This window comes from Lethenteron reissneri, chromosome 25, assembly GCF_015708825.2.
Source record: "Lethenteron reissneri isolate LAM-NWPU_2019-01 chromosome 25, ASM1570882v1, whole genome shotgun sequence".
Lineage (NCBI taxonomy): Eukaryota > Metazoa > Chordata > Hyperoartia > Petromyzontiformes > Petromyzontidae > Lethenteron > Lethenteron reissneri.
The window spans coordinates 992952-1017258 of NC_083803.1; the positions used below are offsets into that span (position 1 = coordinate 992952).

The following is a 24307-nucleotide window of genomic DNA, read 5'->3' on the forward strand; positions in this document are numbered from 1 at the left end:
CATTGTTAGGGGAGTTAAAGGATAAGGCTATTAGTATAAATAACCTGGAGAGCGGGGTCACGCGGGCAGCCGTGCACAAATTCCCACGGCGCACCTTTGTAATGGACGCCGCCGCATAATCTGCAATAACAAAGGCATGCGTGAGAAAGGAATTAACTTGCCGAACATCCGATTAGCATATCGAAGGCCCACGGTACGTGGGAAGGGGGTAGGGGCCTGAGTCCGGGGAATTAGGATAAAAGGGAGCGTAGCGAGGTAGAGCTCTCTCTTACTCCGAGAAGCCAGCGTCCAAGACGGCCCCCAGCTCTGCCCTCCGGACGTCCGTGCGACGTGTCGAGGCAAGCAGCGAGGAAAATCCACGGAACGTCGAGTGCCTCAAACCGGGAGTAAGGAGGTAAAAGTATTTCGTGAAAGATAAATCGGGAATAGGTATAAAGGTATCAGCGTAGGCCAGCCTCGTTGACTCACACTGATTTAACATATAGTTCCAGGTAGCAGATAATAAATCATTAATAGCGAAGCGTGGCCTCGCGTGATCTTGTCGAGCAGTGTGAGCGTGTGGGTGCGCGTGTGTGCACAGTGGTTCGCCACATGAGTGAGCGCTGCGCGGAGCTGAGCGCGCGGGTGAGCGTGTGTACGCAGTGGTTCTGTAGTGCTGCGGCTCGCCTCGGGGGAGCGCTGCGCAGAGCGGTGCGAGAGTGGGTGTCGCGTGTGTTCACCCCGTGGGTGATACAGGTGCGCGATCATAACGCGAGTATTCAGTGGTGAGTGAGTGCCGCGGGGAGCTGTGTGCGTGAGTGCGCATACGTTCGTTACGTGTCGGATACGGAGGCGCATTGGTAACATGGTTATTCGACGTGGAGGCGAGTGCCGCACAGGGCTATAGACGGGCACACGCTCGCAGTGTGCGAGAGCTGCACGTAGCGGTGTAAAGAGGGGGAGTGTGGCGTTTGATTGACGATACTGTGCGCACGTATGCTCGCAGCGTAGGAGCGCAGCGCGAGGCTGTAACAGTACGGGCGTCGCGTTCGAATGCCGGCGAAACCGTAGCGGGTAATAGGGAGGTGGAGTAACGTAAACGGAATAGGGGATGCAGGCGGGTGGGACCCCGGGGGCCAACGGCCCCCACAAGTGTGAGACTATGATAGGGTGCCACGGTGGCGAGATGTTAACAACCTCTTCTGGTATACAGGAGGTCGTGGAGTTGATCCCGACCTTGACCCCTGCTGTATATTGGATTTTGCATGTTCTCCCAGTGGTCCCGTAGATTTTTCTTCGGGTCTTCCGATGTTTCTCTCCACATTTAGAAACACGCCTTTTATAGAGTGATAAGCAACATCGTTGAGCTATAATTTGTGGCCAGGTCGCTTCTGAAAAATAGCTATATTGTTCAGTGGGCCTTTGCTGGTAAAATAAAAATGGTTTCTAGTTTTAGTTTTGTTTTATGGTAGTGGAAAGGAGGGACACACTTTAATAATGAATATAACTGAAGGGGGCGTTTGACAACCAGCTTGCCTTGGTGTGTTTGATTTAGATAAACGAAGTACTTTGGGTGTGCGGTTGTAGATCGTGCATATATCATGTTTGAGACACGCCAGTCTCTAGTGGTAGTGAGGTGTCTGCAATGGGAATTATAGCAAGCCCAATTCCTGATGTATCCACATATATGTTTCGAATGCCAATCCCGGGCTATTTGAATGTGGCTTTTGAAGGGGTGATCCAGTTCCCCCTACACTAAAACAGGTGTACTGGAATTGGTATCGGATTAATCATCGCAGTTGGGACCCTCCTGAAAATGTTTACGGGATCAGTTTCGAGGGTAAATCGCTATTACACCTGCAGTACTGATGTTTGTTGCTGGCCGTGTGGCGTTTGGGCCAGTGACGTGCGGTGAGGTCAATGGTTGGGGAAGCATTGGCTCGTGTCAGAGGCAGATTCACACACTGAGGGGGGCGTGGCCTCACGGAGGGGGCGTGGCCTCACTGACGGGGGCGTGTTAGACACGTCCCCCTCAGTGAGGCAGCTGTGATAGCTGCCTCCCCTGGTGCTTTTCATTGCAGTTTCATGACGAGACCAGCGAGCCTAAATATCTTTATACACGCACGTGAAATAAGTTACCTGGAGTATGGAAGGCGATGACATGAAATTAAGGGGTCTACAAACATTACATTGGTGACATGCTGAGATAGTAACAGGCACGCGCTTATTGCCCGAGCTCCATCCAGTCACTGAGGGGTTGTGCAATCAGAGGGGAGGCTGAGCTCGTCGCTGCCTCACCTCTCGTCTCTTCCTGTATTTGCAGCGGACCTCCGCAAATTTGCGATTTTGACTATTTAAATTATTGGAATCGTACAGAAATGACATTTATAACACAGATCAGTGGAATTTTTTAAATATTTATTTCATTTGATTAGTCTTTTCTTTTTACTTTTCATTGGAGTATGACAGGTGAGGCTCTGCCTCCCCTGCCTCCCCTGACCGCACATCCCTGGTTTGGGCCTGCGCTCAACAACCGTGATTCAAGAGCAACTCAAAAGACTTTGCTACTGCTGTACTGATTCTGCCGTGGTGTAATGGATGTCAGAGTGGACTTGCAATCCAGAAGTCGCCAGTTTTGTTCTCCCACCGTGGCAGTTGAAACAGTGGGGGCAAAAATTTGTAAACAAAACCCACTTCTGTCCACCCAGCAGTATCTATGGGTACACCTCAGTCATTCAGCTAGTCGCACGTGGTGGGGTAAAGTGTGGGTACCCTCGTCTCTTCTAAGACATATGGCCAGCGTGGAAGAGTAGGCCAAACAATATCCTCTAGAGGGAGCTCGCTAGTGAACACCCTTCCACCAGCAGGAGCGCGAGTAAGAATTTGCAGGGCTGCACCTTTACACATTTTACCACGGTTTGTTGTGCATGTGCTGCAATTTTTTGAAGTGCAAATATTATGAGCAACGATGCCAACATTTTTTCTATGCAGAATGTTGGTTAGGGCACTGAATTGCGCATTAGAAGTGGGCTGTTTCCGAATTCCGCAATACAATTCATTGCATAATGTATCGTTGAGGATTATTTCTCTCTGTTGCAGGACGCGGCCCATAGACATAGAGAAGATCACCCTGCACATGAATGATTACAGCAGCAGATTTAACTTCCATACGGGGGGGGGGGGGGGGGGGGTTACTTTACAAATAATTATAATTCGTCCAAGTCTCCAGCAAGTCACTTGAGTTTATGTCCAGGGGACGAGATCAACTAACTCCATGTCACATTCTCTTCGCAAATATTTGACCAATTTGAAAATCCACCAACACGGGTGACAGATTTGTTAAATTATCAACTCGGTGAGGTACGATTGCCAGGGCAGATGTAATGCTGGCTGAAAGTTCAGGGGAGTGACATAAGAATCACCTGCAGCACTGCGAGTCGCCTATATTTGGTCAAAGCAACTGCTGGATGATCGCCAGGGCTGTATGGGTCATGGTGGTTACTTGGCGGGGAGCTTAGACATTGGAGTATTTGCAATGTAGCCCTGCAAGCAGCTAACAACACCCATGGTCACTCTTGCAAATGAAACTATCCTGTTCTCGGTTGGTCAAACAAATAAACTTGAGCTAACCTTTATTATCAGAATGAGAAGATGTATTCATACTTGGAGGAATCCGATGAACTATAAAGCTCTTTATAGCTCATTGGGCTTGGTGATTGCCCACCCAGGCGCTATCCAGATGCAAGCTTGCTGAGGTTACGAGATGTGATGAGATTTGGGGGCGTGCCGGGTGATGTGGCCAATGGGGCCGTGGTGTTGGACGCGCTCGATGTGGCCTCTGCACGGAGCCGGTGGACAGAGAGGGCAGCGTTCACAGTAAAGGGTCCAGTGCCACTATTGACTCGCCACGACAGTTTTAAAGTCGCGTGTATCGACTCCAGAGAGAGATTAAGCGAGTCGATCCCCTCAACTGGAATGAAATATATGTTGGGGCATTAAATATGGGTGAGGAAATTAAAGTAACAAACGCAGGTGACAACAACAATTTTTTTTATTTGACCAGGTAAGGCCCACTGAGCTATATAACTCTTTTTCAGAAGCGACCTGGCCACAAGTGATAGCTCAACAACGTGGCTTATCATGCTGAAATTATAGCAGCTAAATACTCTAAACGCGTGATGTTGATTCTAAATGCGGTGGGAAAACCTGGAGGACCAGGAAAAAAATCCACTCGGCCCCTGGGAGAACACGCAAACTCCAAAATATACTGGCGTCAGAACCGGGATTTAACCCACGGCCTCCTGCATACCAGGCGAGGTAGTTAACATCTCGCCACCGCACCGTGCATCATGTTGAAACTAAGTTGAAGCACAACGGGCTTCCACCCTGGCTAAATTACAGGACAGTGGTTATGAGTAAAATTGTTACCAAAAGAAATGAATACTAAAATACGTTCCAGAGCTGATATCAGTGTGCAAAATAATAATTATACAAAAAATAATGCCTGCTAGCCTGTTGCACACATAGCGGTTATATCATCGGTCAGCCCGAAGTGCTGCAGTAGTTTCAATGGAACCTGTAACATTTTGCAGGAGTAAGCTACTTTGTGTGAATATGATTACGGTTATTTTAATCATTAAAATAACCCAGCTATGAGTGACTCAACTATTCGTGTGTTTAATGTTTACATATGGACTTTAGCACTTCCCAATCCAGTGATTTGACACATTAAATAACCCCCGTGCCACTTATGGTTTAGTTTGTGATTGCATTTTGCACCACAAGTTGTCTAGTTGCACGCAGTCCTGCATTTATGTCATCTGCTCGGCATTAGGAACCATTGCTGAATACAATCACACACAGCTGGTCTTGCACGGCTATTGAACTGACTTTGCTATTGATACGGTTGAGCATTTCGAAGAGGAATGGCAGACTTCGATAGTCTTCTGCAAGGCGTCGGGGAGTTCGGGCCCTTCCAGCACCGCGTGTTTGCGATGCTGTGTCTACCCTGCACCCTGTTTGCCTTCCAGTACCTCAACATCGTTTTCCTGGGCCAAGTCCCTGAACACCGCTGCAGGGTGCCCACCGAGACGAGACGAACGTCTTCCCGGTGCGGCGCAAGCCTCGAGGCGGCACACAGAAACCGGAGTCGCGCATCGGGCTCGGTGGAAGACCAATGGAACCTTCAGTGCATGCGCGTCAACACTACCACCTGGAGTGACTCGAATGCTCCGTGCGGGCTGTCTCCATGGGGCCAGGGAGACGAGGTGCCCAACGCGTCCTTTTCTGGTCGCCTCATTGCGTGCGACCACGGTTGGGAGTTTGACACCGAGGAGACGGGACTGACCTTAGTGTCAGAGGTAGGTACAGAGGCGCTGAACGCGCAGCGGCGGACTGTGTTTGACGGGTGCTTATTTCTCATGCAACTCTATGTCGTGCGAATTCGGCAACATAGCGGTGTGTTATTCTGTTACCTATGCGGTAATACCGCCATATGCCATTCTTGGATGAGTACGGTACGTACATTATTTCACCGAATCGGGCCGGGCTCGCCGTGGTGCGCCAAGCGTGGAAAAATCTACACCGATTTCATTCTCGATATGAAGGATGGCCAATCAATCGCTAACAACCTGACCCTGACATATAGGCATATTGCAATCCACCATTATATACGTCTGTCTTGAAAACTCGCCTCTTTAAACTGGCCTTTACTCGCTAGTTCTGGCCGTTTACCCAACTGGTTCTGTTTATGATAATTGTTTTTTTACCCTTCTATCTGGCAACAAAACTGACACCTTTTTTTACAAGGAGTCATGTTTGCATAGACCACAATACCTGCAGCCATAATGCAAACAAAAAACATAACTCTGATAATATATGCACTGTCCTTGAAGTTGATTGGTCCACACCCGAGACAGCTTTCCTTAGAGCCTAGTCTCACATGGGTTGGACCAGATGACGCCAAAAGGCGCACAACTCAAAGACAATGCACCACACTGTAAAAAATGTGACACATTGTTACTTAAAAAAATTATGGCAACAAAGTGACACGTAATATAATTGAGTAGATTTTAAGCACTACAACTTTGAATAAAAAGTGTTGAATAAATTAACTAAAAAATAATAATAAAAAATAAGTACATGGTAATAAAAGCAACAGTTAAAATGTGTTGGATTTAGTAATATGATTCCAAATGATGAGTTATATAGCCTAAAAAAATTGTGTAAATCCAAATAGATTTTACAAGGAAAAGTGATTTATATTTACTTAATATCTGAGCAATGGTAATTTAGATTTACTAAATATCTGGTGGAATCTGATTAATATTTATTAATGATCTGGGTGAAATAGATTTACATTTACTAATTGTCTGGGTGAAATTGATATAAGCTTACTAAATATCTGGATCAAAATGATTTGGATTTACTAAATAAAATACTTATATTGAATGTCTGTTGCCATAACTTTTCTATTTCTAATCCACCCAATATCATGCCTTCGTGGTGCCACAATTCACTTACGTTAAGTCAACCGATCACCATGAAAAAGATAAGAACCATGAAAAGGAACAGCAGGTTAACATTTATTCGTGCAATTTTGTCTCAACATGTTTATCCAACATATTACAAGTACAAAACAAAGACAGAAATCATGTATGTGTACAATAGGGATACAATACTGGAGGTATTTATAATTTGTGGGCATTACAGGCACAGATTACTTTTTTGGATGTGATTCAAGTTTTAGTCTTTTTAGCACATTTAAATTACGACAATGTTTTAAAAAAAATCTGTAAAAAAACTTTATATTATTTCTTTTTTATATGCGCAAATTGAAATCCTAAGGACCAATATGTTTTTCAAACAGCTAAAAGATATTAAAACATCACGTGAATTGACTTGCATTCCCTGTACTTATACTAGTAGCCATAATCCACAATCCGGGTGGACCTATCTTTTTTAACATGCATAATTACAGTACAAGCATGGCTTTCTAACAAGTAAACTAGCACAGCCTACAGATGTTCTATGCATCTTACATCTATTCCTTTAGAACAAACACTTGCAATGGCCTAGATCAGCGTCACATCAGAAGAAAGCACAATGTTAGAACACCCAAGAAACATTAAACAAAAATAAAGATAGCTTTCAATAACAAATCAGTGCATTCTCTGATAGTCTATCAGATGTATAGGCCTATAACGCAGAACTTTGACAGTCAGACTCAGTTATTAACTCGTTAAGCTCAGTCAAACTGAAGTACTTCTTCTTGGTGAAAATCTGAAAACACAATGCTAGTTCCCTTGGGACTATGCCTTCCAAAAGGTCATGTAGTACATCTGGTGGGTACCCAGACTCAAAATGAAAGTGATTTAATTTATCAGTCAATGGACACGACCGCTTTACGCCAAAGCAATGAGTAACATTTGGATTTTCTCTCAGTTTGCACATGCAAACTATGTTCCTTCTTTGTCCGAGGTGGAAACACTCCGGTCCGCACTTCGTGTGTCTGGTACTCTGAAGTATGTCCAAGACAAAATCTACAGATGTACGGCCCCGTGAAACATTCAACTAGTCCACTGATAGAATGTGCATTGAGATTGTCAGCTACAACACAATGTACTGTCCCTTTAGTGTTTTTTCCAACACTGGAAATGAAAATCCCTTCCTGTTCTAGAATGACAAGATCCTTCAAGAGTGGTTCCAAAACTGCTCTGTATTCAAACTGTTTGACATCAACAGCTTTGCAAAGTAAAGCTAGGTGTATTGACGTTAATGCAGATTGAAACTTTGTTGGAACATTTGCCAAAACCCAATAAACAGCTGTTATTTTGTGTTTTTTTTCTCGAAGTTCCTAGTGGGTTACACAATTCAAAGTCGTCAACGTAAAGGATTATAGACAGTCTTGTTTCTTCCCCAGCATAAAATACATTTTGCTTGAAGGATTTTCCATCAAAAATTGACTTAATATATCCAGTACTATTTGATTTTCTGGATAAAATTATTTCTGCAATGTCTTCATTCTTCAAGACTTCCTGCAAAGTCTGGAGAATAGGCACATATTTAAAGGTCTTGTTCTTTTCAGTATCAATAATATATTCAATGCTATCAACACACTGGAAATGCACCTTAAAATACTTTCTTCTCTTAAAAGCCGAACCAAGTGGACCACCTGCTCCAAGTGCTGTACTAATGGGATGGAAGTTGCACAACTGCTGACAATTCAGTTACGATAGCCTGGTCAACAATGCATTTATTCACCTTCAATGTTGAATCTAGTATGTTCCTAACAACTGCAACTGATACTGAAGATGAAATGAACTGAAGGTCTTCAACCAAGGCATCAATGCACTTCACTGAGGCATTATAGATGGTTTCTAGCTTCAGCAAAAGTAAGCCAATTCTTTGAAGAACTAAGTATGATGCACTTTCCTGATCACAATCTAAACTAGTGCCCTCACCATCATTGGCCTCTGGTAAATCAGAATGGTCAACAGTCTGATTATGGCGACTCTCATACACATCTTTCTTAAAATCACTCAAAGAATAGGATTTGTGTCTTTTGCTTTTGTTTTTTAGAAATGTATTGTATATATTTGTCTGAAAGCTGCATCCTTCAAATACACAAAAGAGAGTTTCGTGGCTCTTCAGATGATTTCCAATATGCTGAAAGTAGTCCTTCTCTATAGAACAACAAGCATTGCAAACTAAACACTTAAAAGCAGAGATGTTTCCTGACCGTAGACTTTCTTCATCTGAATGGTATCTGGACAAATGTGTGCGAAGGGCACTCTGCGTTTTAAATGTGCAAGGGCAACTGTCATATAGGCATGGCTGGGATTGGCCACGACCAAATATTGCGTGATGTCTGTAATGCTTTAGTAGATTTCCTTTTGTGGCAGACAAAGACTTGCAGATCTTACACTTCCATTCCATAAGCAAAAACCTGAGGCAGAAAAAGGTCCATGTATCAGATGCAAGGCCACCAAGTCTCTAATCACATGAGGACAATAGAATCGCATTTACAAGATAATTCTTTATTATTTTTAATATTCAAATTTTCATGCTCAAATTTAGCACATCAACTTCTTGTCACTCACATCATCTAGCTAGCTAGCAACTACACAACAAGCTAACCACAACGTAGAGGTGACGCTGACTGGTGGCAAGCAAGCTAACGTTAGCATACTGTACGTACATCAACACCAAGATATAATATACTGGAGGTGTAACGGCAGGTACAGGACTTTTGGTTCGGTACACGCTGTGATCCGAATGAATATAGTCTAGTTTTAATCACGCACGTTACTTTTTCGTGTGCGGAACAAAAATTATAGTCTCGTGCTTTTAGTCGAATCAGACTGACTTCCAAAGGCCTAACGTTGTGCTAGTTAATTCTGATATACGTTACAGCCAGTTAAATTGGCATGCTGGTAACATGCAGTAACATAAAACAATGTTCAACTGCTACCACACCTTTGTTAAAAAATTGTTCGCTAAAATAATAAAACATGTCTTACCTTTGGGAGAACGGCGGTCTCTGAAACGTGTCTGTTGAAGAAGATGGTTGACTTGCACGTGGCGCGAAAAAATGCCTCGAGTTTGGGCGGGAGTGTAACGTTATCAAATTCAAAAACCTCCCAGGTAGTAAAATTAATCAATTTTTGGCATTTTTGACTTTCCTGATAAAATACAATTAAATTCTACTCAGTTATTGATGGCTGATTTTATTTGAACAAAACTGAGTAAAATACAATTAATAAATAATAGAAATGTGTTGAATTCAGCTCAATGTGATTCTAAACTACACATAGTCATTATTTTTATGTTTAGGCTACTCCTATATATTTACTAAACATTAATTAACCCCAGTCTCGGTTTTTACAGTGCATCAGTGTGCGCGCACACAGCGTACAGTGGGAGCAAATGAGGACACAGGGCGCTGATTGGCTGGTCGTTGTTGTTGTCCCAAAGGAGGTGACGTGATGTCTGAGGATGGTAGCAGGTGGCAGAGAGTAATTAAGGGTGCAGGGCGCTGATTGGCCAAGAGGGTGTTGTTGTCGGAGAATGGCGCCGCAGTGTCTGGAAAAACATGCCACGTGGCAGGAGGGGCTGGGAGCGATTGGCGTCACGAGGGATGCCCCTGATTAATTGGGAATTAATTGGCTCGGGGATAAAGACAGGGGTTTTCGGAGGAGACGGGAGTTCACGCCTGGGAGGAGACAGAGAATGGAGAGTCGGAGGAGCAGAGTGAGTAACAGTATAGGGTAGCAGTGGAGAAGCGTAAGGTAGCAGTGGAGAAGCGTAGGGTAACAGTGGAGAAGTGTAGAGTAACAGTGAGACGACGAAGCAGTAGGAAGCGGCTGGAGTGTGGGAAGAGAAGCTGATGTAGTTACGACGGAGTGGGACGGCGGAGCTGATAAAGAGCAGCCAAACTGTGGCGGAGAGAGTGGAGAGGAGAGTCGACGGAGGAGTGAAGGGGAGCGAGTGAGGCCGGTGGAACGCAGCGAGCGAGTGGAGAGCGTGGAGGAGAACTGTGGATCGGTGTTAGCGGGAGGAATGTTGAGCGATGTTGGATGGAGGAGTGTTGAGCGAAATACGTGAAATAAAGTAACGAGGAAAGACAAGAAGCTGTCGTGTCGGTTCGAGCACTACACATGTACGTTGAACTTATTTTGCACCGTACATAGCCAACCGTGATAATCGGAGGTACGGGGGAAAGACAACAAACTAAACACGAAAAGCAGTTCTAAAGAATTGATTTTCAGTCTAGATGATTTAAAAGTGCATAGGTCCAGTGGCTTCCTAATATCAGAAGGTAGAGAGCATTCCACACGACCGCAGACGCGCATCTGAAAGTGCTCGATGCAGTGCCCGTCTTTGTTTGATGGCTAGCCAAAAGTTGCGAGGATGACCGGAGTTCGAGTGATGGTATAAATTGTTGCGCCACAGTTAGTCGATTGGCATGTCGTGTGTGATGTGATCAAATGTGAGTACTCCCATTTCCTCCAAGACATCTGGCCAGTGTAGAAGAGGAGACCAAAATACCTTCCAGGGGGACTTTCTAGAGCTCCATCTCGCGAAGACCCTTCTGCCGGCAGCGGCGTGAATTGGTAATTGCAGGACAAAGCTTCTGCTTTTTATGCACGCAGGAGGAAATGTCTTTTTTTCGTTGCCCTTCATTTCCAAAGCTCAATGCCGAGTAGATTCCAGGATCCGATGCGATCAGGCGCATTCCGTTACATGCGCTCTGGTAAAATGTCCCACCCCGGCTCAGACACGCCATGAATTAATGAATAAAGTCCACAAATTCCACTTGGGTAAAGTTCGTAATTGGGCCTTGCCTACTACCCATCTGAGCAACTAGAATTGGACTACAGTTGGATCGCTGATACGAAGAAAGGCATATAAACATGAACACCACATGATGTGGGGAATCCTCTACCAAGCAGGTAAGGCAAGTGTACTGTTTGGTATCAGTGATTGAAGACGGATATATGCAGGTACTAATAAGCGGTTTTACTATTTGTAATGGAAGACCATCGATTGATTATTGGGATTCTTGTTTGTGGTCGGATTGCAAAGTATGCTGCCAACTATATGCTTTCTGTCTTTTGAGGAGGGCATTGATCTCGAATGAAATTACGGCTACGATAATGAATTTCCACAGGCTTTTACACTCTGCTGTGTTTTTAAGTTATGGTCCCACAAAAACAGACATATCTTCATTTAATGCTGCATATTTTCCCCCCATTTGTATTGTCGAGCTGTCCGATGTTGTTTTCGTCTTGAACCGCAATGTTCTTCGGCACGATATCCGACGTTTCACTCCACGTGCCCGGAGCTCAAGTTCCTGAGGAAAAACGCATCGGAGAGATATCTTCGTTTGTTTAGCAAACATGTACATGAGTAAATTAGGTGTAGATGTGGCGTAAAAACACGTTAAGTTAAAGCATTGCACTAATATAATTATGTGTACCCCACCACACACCTGCACGTGGTCACATACATGTGGTCACATACATGTGGTCACATACATGTAGTCACATACATGTGGTCACATACATGTGGTCACATACCTGTAGTCACATACCTGTAGTCACATACCTGTAGTCACATACCTGTAGTCACATACCTGTAGTCACATACATGTATACGTGCTCAGCATCACTGCAAATGTTTTCAATTGCGTTTACTTGTTTTCTTGACTTCACATTCACCACAGGAAATAAAACATCTTGCATCCACTTTAATGAAGTAGTACAAGTCGCTCACGCACGCTGTGTCCTCCCCCTCCGATGTCTGGGTGTGCAGTTTGACTTGGTGTGCGAGAACGCCTGGCTGCTGGATCTATCTCAGGCTCTCCTCAATGTAGGACTCTTGGTGGGAGCCATCCTCATGGGTTACGTTTCCGACAGGTGAATTGGCACGCAGGCGTTTGGAGGCCCTCGTCCAGCAGTGGACTGAGCAAAGAACTGTAACATGTGTATGCGCAGCAGGCGAACATGTAGAGCAATGACCCCCTACTGAGTGTGCGGTAAATATATTTTGTATACACACAGTGACGTCGTGAATATGCCACTTGCGGGTTCGGCATAAGCGTGTTCATTTGCACCCTCCGCCACAGGTATGGGCGCCGATGGAGCTTGATGGTGTCTATCTTGATGCAGACCATCTTCGGAGTTCTGGTTGCCTTTGCCCCCAACTACGCCGCCTTTGTGTGCATGCGGACTCTGCAAGGGATCTTCAACATGGGCAGCTGGACTACCGTCTTTGTGATCGGTACCTTGTCCTTGCTCATTCTTAACGCCATTTTTTTCATAACTTTTTTAATATTCTCATTCTTTAAAAATATATATTTTTACAAGGTCCATTGGATGACAATGTTTCTAATCGGTAAATCACCTTGCTCATTCTTCTGGACACGGCTAACCGTGTGATATTTCAACAATGGGCTTCGCAGTCAATGCTACTTACGACCTGTAACTTGGGGCAGGATGTTTATTTTTGGAATTGCACCACGCGTCGGACAACATACAAAAAAACTGGATGCTTTCCTCGTGATTAAAACAATATATTTGTTATAATGCCATTCTAGTATGTTTGAAAACACAATCGTAAATCTCCATGTGAAATCCTTGAAAGATTACTTTCAATATTCAACATGTAAGAACAGGGGTTCAATCAAATGGCAGAAAGTACAAGCTAAAATGTCACGCATTACTATCTTCTAAATGTAAGTTTAACACGTAGGCTTTCGCGACCAATATCCATAATAGGTTTTTTTTTATTAGATCGCGTTCTGTTTACGTGACAACCCTTACTAGTTGGCTGTGTTGGGTGGTGGCGGGTTTTAATGACACTTTTATATATTTACGCGATCATACCCAAAGAAAAAACATGTATTCAAAATGTAATTTAAAAAAAACGATTGTGTGAAGTGGACTCAAGGAACATTGAAAAAAACTCTTAACCATGCCTAAAACAGAGAAAAATATAACTTGAAACCTGTAAAAAAAAAGCGTGACACTCGGCCTCTCGGTCCACGTGGTGCATTCGTCTGTCTGTCACAGGTCCCAACTGGGACTGACTGCGGACCGGGTCCAGATATATCATAGGGGAGACCACAGTGCGTGCGTGCCGGGTGGTGTATGGACTGCACTGAGGCCCGGCTGGCCATGTTGGTTAGGGATGCAAATTGATTGCACCTGAAAGCAAATTTATAACGGCGTGGGGGGGGGTAATGGGCGAGTCTGGGGATGGATGGTGAGTGAGAGTTGATGTGGCGGGGGGAGCGGGGGAGGGGCGAGCTTCTCTCAGACCCCCACCTGACACACGTGGTGCTCGACATCATCATCATCAATACCATGGGTACCTGGTTCCTTCTGGCCAGAATGAGCCTTTAAGTGACTCTACATATTTGCTGCTAAATATCTTCTGGATCGTTGAATACCGCAAGTCAATTATCATACTCCCCGTTCCTGTTAATACCCCTGCCCCACATGTGAGAACCAAACTTGGTTTTAAAGTAGTCCGTGTTGTGAGCCCCTAATCTTTGGAATGACCTAGCCAAAATGTTTGGGATTTAAAAAAACCTTCCCATCCTTGTCCTACCTCCAATCACTTGATGCACATGTGTAGGAGAATTGTATCGCTCTGTTTTGCAGACTTTTCAGTTATACATTCTTCTTCTTCTATGAGATGCGTTCCATAAACATCGTATTTGTTGTGCTGAGTGTAGCATGTTCATGCACTACATTGGCCATTTGGAATTTGACCATGTAAAGTTGATTTTGGATTGTTTTGTTAGTGTGTGTTTTTACGTTCCGTAACGAGGTGTCTTCGTTGTAACGTGGTCCCCATCGAACACGCACATCGATTGCCCAATGGGTTTTATCTGTGCCAAAACAAAACCTAAATAAATATGACTCGAGTAAGTGCTGAGACTGACCTACTCACTCACAGATAGACAAATTAAGCTTCTAATAATGCAGATACATTCGCCTGATGTCGTTTTTCCCCCCACGTTCCATCTCCCCGGCTTTGCCCATGCCTCGTGTGCATGTAGCTACCGAGTTTGTGGGCTCAGGCCAGCGCAGGGTGGTGCACATGGTGCTGCAGATGTTCTTCAGCTTTGGAGTCATCATACTGTCTGGTATCGCTTACTGCTTACGCACGTGGCGCTACCTGCAACTGGCTCTCACGCTGCCAAACGTCGTCCTCTTTTCCTACTACTGGTACAGCGGTGACTATAATATTGTATTGCGGGCACACCAAAATCTGCACAATATGCAGTACTCCCTGCAGTGTTCATTGTCTCAAAGCAAAGGAAAAATACATAAAAAAATACCACTCAAGATGTGCAGCATTATACATACGGGAAAAAAGTTAAACTTTAAACCCAATCAGATGGTGTCTACAATTACAGTGCATGCACATAGCCGGAGTTGGTGATCTGTAAAAAACAAAACAAATATGACGGTATGGGCTCCTTAAACTTCATGGTGGCAAAGTAATACAGAAGCATGATCACTGTAGCATAATCAAGCCACTATATATATTTCAGGGACACTAAGACAGATAGTGATATTGTCTGCAATCTCACAGAGTAGAAGACGTCCCACTCAGCACTCTTGAGTATGAGCATCTGATTTAAAGAACATATCCAGTTTGCTGTCGTAAATAATGAAGAGTACACAATTGTGCAACTACACACATGTTCCCTGCAGGTTGCTGCCAGAGTCACCACGATGGCTTATTTCCCAGAATCGGAAAGAGCAGGCTTTTGGTGTTTTAAAGAAGATATCGAATGTGAATGGACGGGAGTTATCTGACAACATTCGAAAGGTATACCTTGTGAGGCTTCACAGGCATACAAAATGCTTTTCCGCTACATTCCCACAAAATTACCTTCGATTTGTTGACTCTAATATGTTTTGCTTTTACTGTCTTATTGCAAATACTGTATGCAGCTGGGCCTTAGGTAAAAGGTAAATATGTAGCCCTGCAAATACTCAATTATGCCACTGCTAGAGGGAAATCTAGAGAGTCCACTCGAGGGAATTTGGCCTCCTCTTCCACGCTGACCAGACGTCACGTGTGACCTGCGAATCAAGCAACTATGGTGAACCCTAATCCTACTGAGTGGACAGAGGTGGTGGGGAAGAAGTGGCGGGTGGGGGGGGATTTCGGAAATGTTACTCATTGTTTCAACTGCCGTGCCGGGAGATTGATCCCGCGACCTGGATTTGAAGTCGAATGTTATAGCCATTTCACCAGAACAGCATCACTGGGCCTTGGGACGACACCAGTCGCGTCACTTGGTGTAGGAGCAGGGGGTGCCTTGGCACCCCCCTGGTGGCCAAAGCTACGAGTTGGGGCCCCCTTGACATCCACCATGAGATATGTTTTCAACAACAGCGTAAAAGAACAATAAGTTAATTAAAACGCGATTTACATTTTTTTTTATGAAAACGCTTTCATTAACGTTCCGTATTTTATTTTACCTTACTTATGGCAGTAGTGTTCGGCTTACGCAAATTGCGCAAATCAAGTATTGAGGCCCCATCTGACCGATTGCTGCACCCCCTGAGCTGATAATGTAGTTACTACGCCACTGGACGACGCGAATGTTAAATCCTAATAATACTTTAGCTGTGAGAGTATTGCGAAGCCGATGCTCACGAATGTGAAAACATAGTTCGTAATTTTGTTTTGCATTGCTTAGAACTTTGAGGAGGTGACAAAAGCCGATGAAAAGGCTGGCAGCCCATCAATTGCAGACTTGATGAGGTCCCCAAAGATTCGCAAGTACACGGTGGTACTGATGATTTACTGGTAGGTGCTTTCTCTATGGCCTCCTGCTACACTCTCAGGATACAAAAACACATGAATTACACTTTCCTCTCGAGTACCTTACATTTTTATTTCATGTCTACTTTAATGCGTTTTTCTTCCACTTTATATCATATATTTGCTTTCCTACTTCATCAAACTGTTAATTATAGTTTTCTCTGAATGTGCTTCTTTCCTCTTGGTAAAACCATCTCGAGGCTAAATATTGATGATGTCATCCCATGATGATGACATTTCACATCCTCCCTTTTCTGTTCATGTTCTTGTCTCATCGGTGTTTTATTCCTGGATGCGCTCGCAATGTTTTCAACTGAAAGCACAAACAGCTGACAGATCTGGAGACCCTGCACTGGCTTTCATCTTACTGACAACTACTCTACAGCATTCCTTCAGCTAACTGTGACAAACAACCTAGACATCTGACTTGTTTCTAAATAAATAAAGCTAACGACATACAAAGTGTATTTTAACATATTATATACTGCATACATTTAATAAACGAGTGGTCATACGGTGCCGTGGATAGTGCACTGTGCTATGAACCTTATTCAAACCTAAATTTGAATCCTGGCACATGGCTAATATCAATGCTGAGTGATGTTTTAACCATTCCTGGGCCACTCATTTAACATTCCACAGGGACCAATGTGGCGAAGCACAGTCAAACAACCCCCGCGACGGACACGGCATGGGGAAGCCTTCATCCAGCAGCGGATAGACAATGGCTGCTGATGATGGTGATCTTGATCGATAATTATCTCTGATGTGTTTTCGTGCCGTAACGCATGTTGCTCGGCATGTCTGACATTTCGCTCCACTGAATCGTGAATTAAGTTCCTGAAGAAGCCACTGGCATGTGGAGCGAAACGTCGGACATCGTTCCGTAACAACACGCAGTACAAGCCGACAGCGCGTCGCTAAAGTTATTCTGACACAACTGCAGAAAACCGACATGAATGATCTTGTCTGTCACGTGTAGGTTCGTGGTTGGTGTTGTGTACCAGGGGCTGGCGATGAGCACGGGGAATATCGGTGATAACGTCTACCTGGCCTTCCTCATGGGCGGGCTGGCTGAGATTCCCGGAGCCCTGATGGTGATCGCGCTCATCGATCGAGTCGGGAGGCGTCTCCCCATGTGCGTGGCCCCTGGGCTCTCGGGTCTCGCCTGCCTCGCCACTGCTCTCGTCCCCCATGGTAAGCGGTGCGGGACACGCCAGCGTCTTATTCGGTGGCGTGCTGCCACTGGTGGGTGCCGTCGGTGTCCGGGCATCCAGAACTTTCTTAGATATGACCAAGACAACCACAAAATATTTGGCAAAATCACGTTTTTTTCTATCCCTTGAACAAGGTGACAAAAATACGATAATGCCGAAGACAGAACCTTTAAAAAACAGAAGTGCATAAACAGCACACTCACACGGATATGTGGGCGAATTAAACCCATCTGTAACGTAACCAATAACCGCTGGGAAGCATTCACTTGGTAGGGCACACCCAACCTTCCAAGGAGTGTCTGTACCCCTTACCTCATTACATGGAAATCATTCAAGGTTCAGTCGGAATTCAGTGGGGGGGAATGCGAATTTTATTTTATCGGGTTAACACGAGGAACCTAGCAGCAGTGTTCCGTATGTCTCCTGGTGTTAGTGGCTATAAATTAAGGGAGTCTTCAGAGTAGATCAGTAGAGGCATGACCATTAACTCCCTTACTTTTGATTCAAAGAATTGTCGCATTTCATGGTCAACATTCGATACAAGAATACATTTTTAAACATTGTGATGAATTTGGCTACTACTCGTAATTTCAGCTCTCGTGTGAACATATTACATGCAACATATGTGAATAAAACACGTTGATTCCTGCTCGCTTCCTTGCATATATGATGAGCGGGGGAAAAAAATCTACATCTATCAGAGGATCATTGCTTAGATACAACTCGATTATAAAGGTAACAGGTGCATCGGGGAAGGTGGGAATGACAAAATTCACTAGACTTTCTAGAGTGGTTGGTTTGTGGCGTTGACACACAGTGTGTCTGTATCAATTAACTTAAAACTTACAACACTTAATAAAGTATGACCTGTTGCAGATATTGAGTGGCTGAATATCACTCTGGTGACACTGGGCCGCCTTGGACTGACCATGGCCTATGAGATGGTGACCCTGGTTAACAACGAGCTCTATCCGACACACCTCAGGTAAGCAGACGTGAGTCACGTGTGGGCTCGTGAACAATATACCATGCAAATTGTTTAAGTTCTACTGATGAGATGTCTCCCCTCTGATTTCTAATTTCCAGATCTACCAATTTGCACACATGCACTACATCTCGTGGTAAAATGAAACACTGCGTTCATGGGGTTTGGGTCGATTGATGGAGAAAATGTAGCCTTGGCGGAGCGACAACTTATTTTGTGAGAGCCACAGGATTTAACTTGTAACATTCTGTGGTGAGCGCGTATTCATTTAAAAAAATCATAAATAAAAACAAATGTAATAATAATGATGTTGTGCTTAATTGTGGAGAAAGCATTTTTGCGTAATACTGTTTATATTTGCATCTTATCACATCCCAACTCTCACTTATGACAAGTAAATCGACCTGTGTATGAAGTAGGCTAATGTGAACAGCTCATCAATCTGTATCGTTTGAATACTTCAAAGGATGCATTTCCCACCAATGTCAAGACATCCCAACAAAAGAGTAGATTTCTGACAACGGAGTCCCATCTTTGATCAGCCGGAGCTGGTAACGTGATTGGCCCTTCTGCAGATTACCTGGCAGCCAATCACAGGTGAAATGCGCATCTCATGCACAAGCGCCGGTGACACGGATGACGTTAGGGCGAGCGCCGCATGTTATTGGCCGTGGCAGCAATGCATTTGAAATAAAACCATAAATACGCCCAGCAACTTGGCATTACAGAAGAAAACGAGGCAATTGTAATAAACCTAATTGTTTAGGTTCTACTGAAGACAATCTATCCTTAAATAATTGACATTCTTAAAAAAAATAACAATATCTTATTGTTCTATCTACCTGATTCTTTTGCTATTTCCTATCGAACAATAAGCCATACAATCTCAACACGGCAATTCTCTCATTCTCAGCACTGCACATTGTAACGATCTCATGCACTCTCCTCACACTTCCTCACTAAACCCCGAAAAAAAACTCCTCACTCTCACCTTCAGCCCCTTTTGGTATCCTCCACATTCATAACCAACAAACCTAAATATACACTTAGAAATATCCTATACACCTATAAATATCCTATCAATGCCTGTTGGCCACTATTGGGTCACCATATTTGTCTGCTAGTCACATTTAAGTAAGCACATATGTCGGGCTGAAAACAACTCTCAACTGCCACCATAGCACTAGACTGAATTAAACAGAAAATAATGCAATTAACGTGAAATAAGGTCGAAAGGTCAAGTACCAAAGAAAATTGTTCACAATACAACTATGAAAACTGGTGGGCACATCTTAATAATTTAGAAATGGTCCGTTACTTCTGAGGCTTGCATCGAGCTCAAATACCACTCGTGCTGCATGTGTACTATATTGACCAGTACTATACTAACCAGTACTCACGATACTCAACACCGTTGTCTCGTTTGCAGGAACATGGCCATGTCCACTTGTTCATCACTGTCTGGTATCGGTGGAATAGTCGCTCCGTTTGTCCTCTACCGTCTTTACACCATTTGGAGGCATCTACCCATGGTTATTTTTGGTACGAAATACACGCACATTAGCAACAATCAACTTGTCAGTAACATACACTTAATTAATAAAGACAGAATCTCAAAATTCCATATTAGGCTTAAAATTGGACGTGCGTCAGTAAAAAGTGAAGATGGAACCGTGGATGTTCTGGAATCGCTTGCGTACGCGTCATCGTGAATTATGTACTTCTGGTGTTAAGGCGTTATCACACCGATGGAACAAATGAGTACGTATAAAAGGGGAATACCTAAAAACGTACAATAAGTTACATTAACTTCAACGGTTTCGAAAACGAAAATAAGGTCAACCTTGAGTAAGCTTTGTAATTAGCTGGTTGTGAGTGACTGATGTTGAAAGAGGGCTACAAAGCTGACATTTGATTTTGGGCCCCATAAATTTGACATTAAAAAGAATGTGCAACTTTTACACTTTTTACCTCGGCTGACTGAATTTTGCACCTGGAGCTCAATCTACAGGATAGGTTTGCAAAGCCAGAGTGATAATTATGGGTTAATAACATTTTATGAGCCTTTAAATGGTTTAAAAAAAGACATTTATACCGACACGCACTAGTTTCGAGAGGTTTTGAAGGGTGTTGATTTCAAATATATAATACTTTTCTTGATAATTACATTTTTCGGGTACTTGAGCTGACTGAAAGGGGCATTCAACTTTTATCGCACTTGAGGATATCCAGAAACTAGTTTTACTGCAGTTCGGGTTTCTTTACGTCATTCCGAGAAAGAGTACAGCACTTCCATGTACATTCAGTCACAGATGTACAAGGCAGAATGAATGTGTGCACTCTGTAGGAATCCTTGCGATTATTGGCGGGTCCGTGATTCTGCTCTTGCCAGAAACAAACGGTCTTCCTCTACCAGAAACCACCGAGGATGCAGAAAACATTTCCAAGTATGTTGATTTGATGATGCCGGCAGCGTTTATTGGATACAATTGACCACAAACATTTTTCGATTTCACTCAAAAAAAGAAAGTGCACGTGAAATTTAATCGAATTTACGTTTGAAAAGTATGCCAATGTGTACACAGTAGCTGCAATAAAAAAAAATACATTGAGCTATTTTAGACATGGAATGATATAATAACTCACTAATTATTGCACGTGGAGGTAATTTCTGTCAAATAATTAATATTCGTTTTCGAGTTAAAGACAAACAGTGTATCTGTCAAAGACTCGCGTTCAGTCACGCTAGTTTTGCACTCACAACAATTGGTTAAACCGAAAATTATTTGATTACTCGATTGTAACTTCTTTCCCAAACACGTGCCGTTAATATAAAAAAAGACTTGAATATTTTTTTAATTAATATCATACAACTATGCTGTAATTATATGATAGCCAGTATATAGTGAACCGTACTGTAAAACAATAGCAAGTGCTGTGTTGCAGTGCACTCTCTCATACAAGAATCAGCATATTTTAAGAATCGGAATATGTATTCATACTGGAGGTATCCGATGAGCTGTAAAGATATTTTTTCATAGATGTCCAGTAGAACGTGCCTGGGAAGGAAGAGCTGTAATTGAACAATAACAGCGGCAACATTCACTTTCGCACAGGAAACAGAAAATGCTGCGGTCCCGCAAGCTCAATACCAAGAACCCCTTGAGAAATGGAGATTCTCAGGCCGATGGAAATGTGACTGCCACTGAGCTCGAGTTTATAAATGTGACGCAATGAGTGTGCACGATGCCGCGTGCAAACAAAACTACCATGCGTATTAGGATGCCTCGGCTCATTCAGTATTTACGTGTTGTTTCACAATCAAAATTCGGCCATGCTACAGTAATACGCGTACGTTAGTTGTTGCGTTGAGGCAAATATTTGCAACTCTTTGATTATTAACGCAAGATTATTACGATACAATTGCAGAAAGTTTAAAATCACAAAGATATGTTTTACATGAAACCATTTGTTTGGAAGGGCTTTTGAAAACGCAAACAGGGTACTTCTAAATGGATTCTTAATTCTTAATTTTTAAGCGGTGCAAGAAGAGTCGAAATAGATGGTGGGTTATGTTCTCATTCACTTAAAAATGTAGTGCATTTAATAAAAAAAATATATATTTTATATCACTGTTGCTATCATCTCAAGGAAATCCATCGTATCATCTAACAATGCATTGCTGACAATGTTAACCGCTACACTATAGGGCAGCATATAACGCCCATGATTGAAGGCTACAGTATAAATACATTTTTTCATTTTTATATTTAAAGGAGAAATGTCACTCCAGAAATAGTGTAATCTCTCCATAATTGTCGACAGATTACAAAAGTTGACATAATTTTTAATATTTCATTTTGGGACATTGCCGTGACTACGTTGGGAATCCTGCATGCCTTGTAAACTTTAATATACTGGAATTTAGTGTGATTGTTTTTTTCTGAATTTATAAAACTACAATACGTAGTGTGTATGTTCCTGTATTGGGGAAATAGTGGCATGGATTTGGAGGCCACAGCTTATGAAATAAATCACCATGACGCCAGACTGGGCAGCTTCTTTAAATTCTAAACATTCCGAATGAATTCCAGAGCTATTAAAGAACAATACAAAAACACCATTGGCATTCTGAGAAGGAGGTGGTGTTTTTCAACGCTCATAACATCGAAGGCGCTTGAGGGTTCTTAAAAGTGTGTTGTTAATCATTATTTAAATGTGTAACGCGCCCAGTATTCTCTCACTCTCGAATAGAGAGACGACTCAGAGGCACGAATTGTCCAAGCTCTGCAGTGATCTGCATATAAAGATAGTTTCAGCCAATTAACGAGTGACTATGCACTTGAGGGAGCAATACTCTCTCATACAGATGGAAATTATTTCAAACGTTGGTCTACTACCACCTCCCACGGGGAGTTTCACGTTTGTGTGATCCACCAATGCTCGCTGTCTCCGCGGTGCTGGGTTTCAGGTGTGCTCCACCACAGCCAGACTCGCACACAGACTCGTACTGCTGTGACACACTGATGGTTCCCAGCCTCACGCCAGAGATGTGCAGTGCAGATCCCCCCCTCCCCAACAGACAATAGCCCAGTGTTCTTCACTAATTTGCAGAGGGGTGCCACTATCGACGATAAGACATCATCAGTGTGAGGGCCGCCACACATTTGAAACCATTGGGGTTTGACAGCACGATGGTGATGATGGGGGGTGTTTTCACTCTTTGTGTTTTGTCGGGGACCGCACGTCAGGGGCCGCACTAAAGGCCACCAGGGGCCAGCAGTGACCCGCGGGCCTTGCAATGAAGAACACTGCAATAGATGATCTACCTAAAAAAAATATCAATTGATTCAGGTGCTTTCCAGCTTGTTTTCCCAGTGGCTGGACACTGAACGTGTGTTTTGCTCAAACTATTAAATGTAAACAAGACCAATCACACTCGCACGACATTCCATTTAAATCTGGCACGCTTAATTTGTTTTGTTAATTGCAGGGGCGGTTTCTTCATTAGGGCGATTGGGCGACGCACCACCAATGTCATTGAACCACAGAGTCACGCTAGCCGTCACTGTCAGCCTCTGGATATAGTCCAATCAGCGTCATGTCACGTTCTGTGGAGTACCGCCTCTTTTTGGGCGATTTCACTCCGGCTGAGAATCGCCCCGAGTGGCCCCATAGACTTACATTCAAAGATGTTTTTTTTCGAACGGCGGGCGCTCCAATGCATTCTCTATGGCTTCCGGGAGGGCTCGCACTAACGTGCTTACGTCATCATACGTAAGCACGTTTCATCCAACAATATAATTTATCGCTACCTAGTGGAATCTTTAATAAAATAAACTTGAGTGGTTTGTTTTAATAGTGAGTATAGATCTTCTTGGTTCTTTCGGTAAAGTCACGTAGAAGGGAAGTAATAAAATAATAAAAATAAAACATAATAAAACAATTCTCACGACGTTTCGGCCACAACGCAAGCAGCCGTCCTCAGGTGAAGAATGAGACAATGCCAAGCTAGGAGCTTATATATAAGCTGCGTTGGAGGTGGAAGAAAGAGCGCCTTAACAAAATAATGTGCATATGAAGAGGAATTTAGCATATACATGGAAAATGCGTAGGAGGTGGGCGGGGGGGTTTCAAAGTCATATTATGCCCATGCATTATGCAGGATCAACAGCACCAAGGCGGGGTGTAGGGATTAGCAGTAACAAAGGAAAGGAATGTTAATGATATGTAGCTGCAGTTACTCAACAACCACGTAGAAAACTAAAGTATA

General features: G+C 43.5%; 1 protein-coding gene across 1 annotated transcript; it reads left to right on the forward strand.

The window, feature by feature from the left end:
* The first annotated feature begins 4769 nt into the window (after positions 1-4769).
* Positions 4770-22541, forward strand: LOC133346900 (solute carrier family 22 member 3-like). The gene is made up of 11 exons (XM_061558730.1): positions 4770-5339; positions 12295-12398; positions 12608-12762; positions 14549-14717; positions 15210-15327; positions 16208-16317; positions 17315-17529; positions 18426-18534; positions 19964-20076; positions 20882-20981; positions 21651-22541. Exons 1-11 carry the CDS (start codon positions 4905-4907, stop codon positions 21769-21771), a joined length of 1749 nt encoding a protein of 582 aa, XP_061414714.1. The 5' UTR covers positions 4770-4904; the 3' UTR covers positions 21772-22541.
* Positions 22542-24307: the final 1766 nt, after the last annotated feature.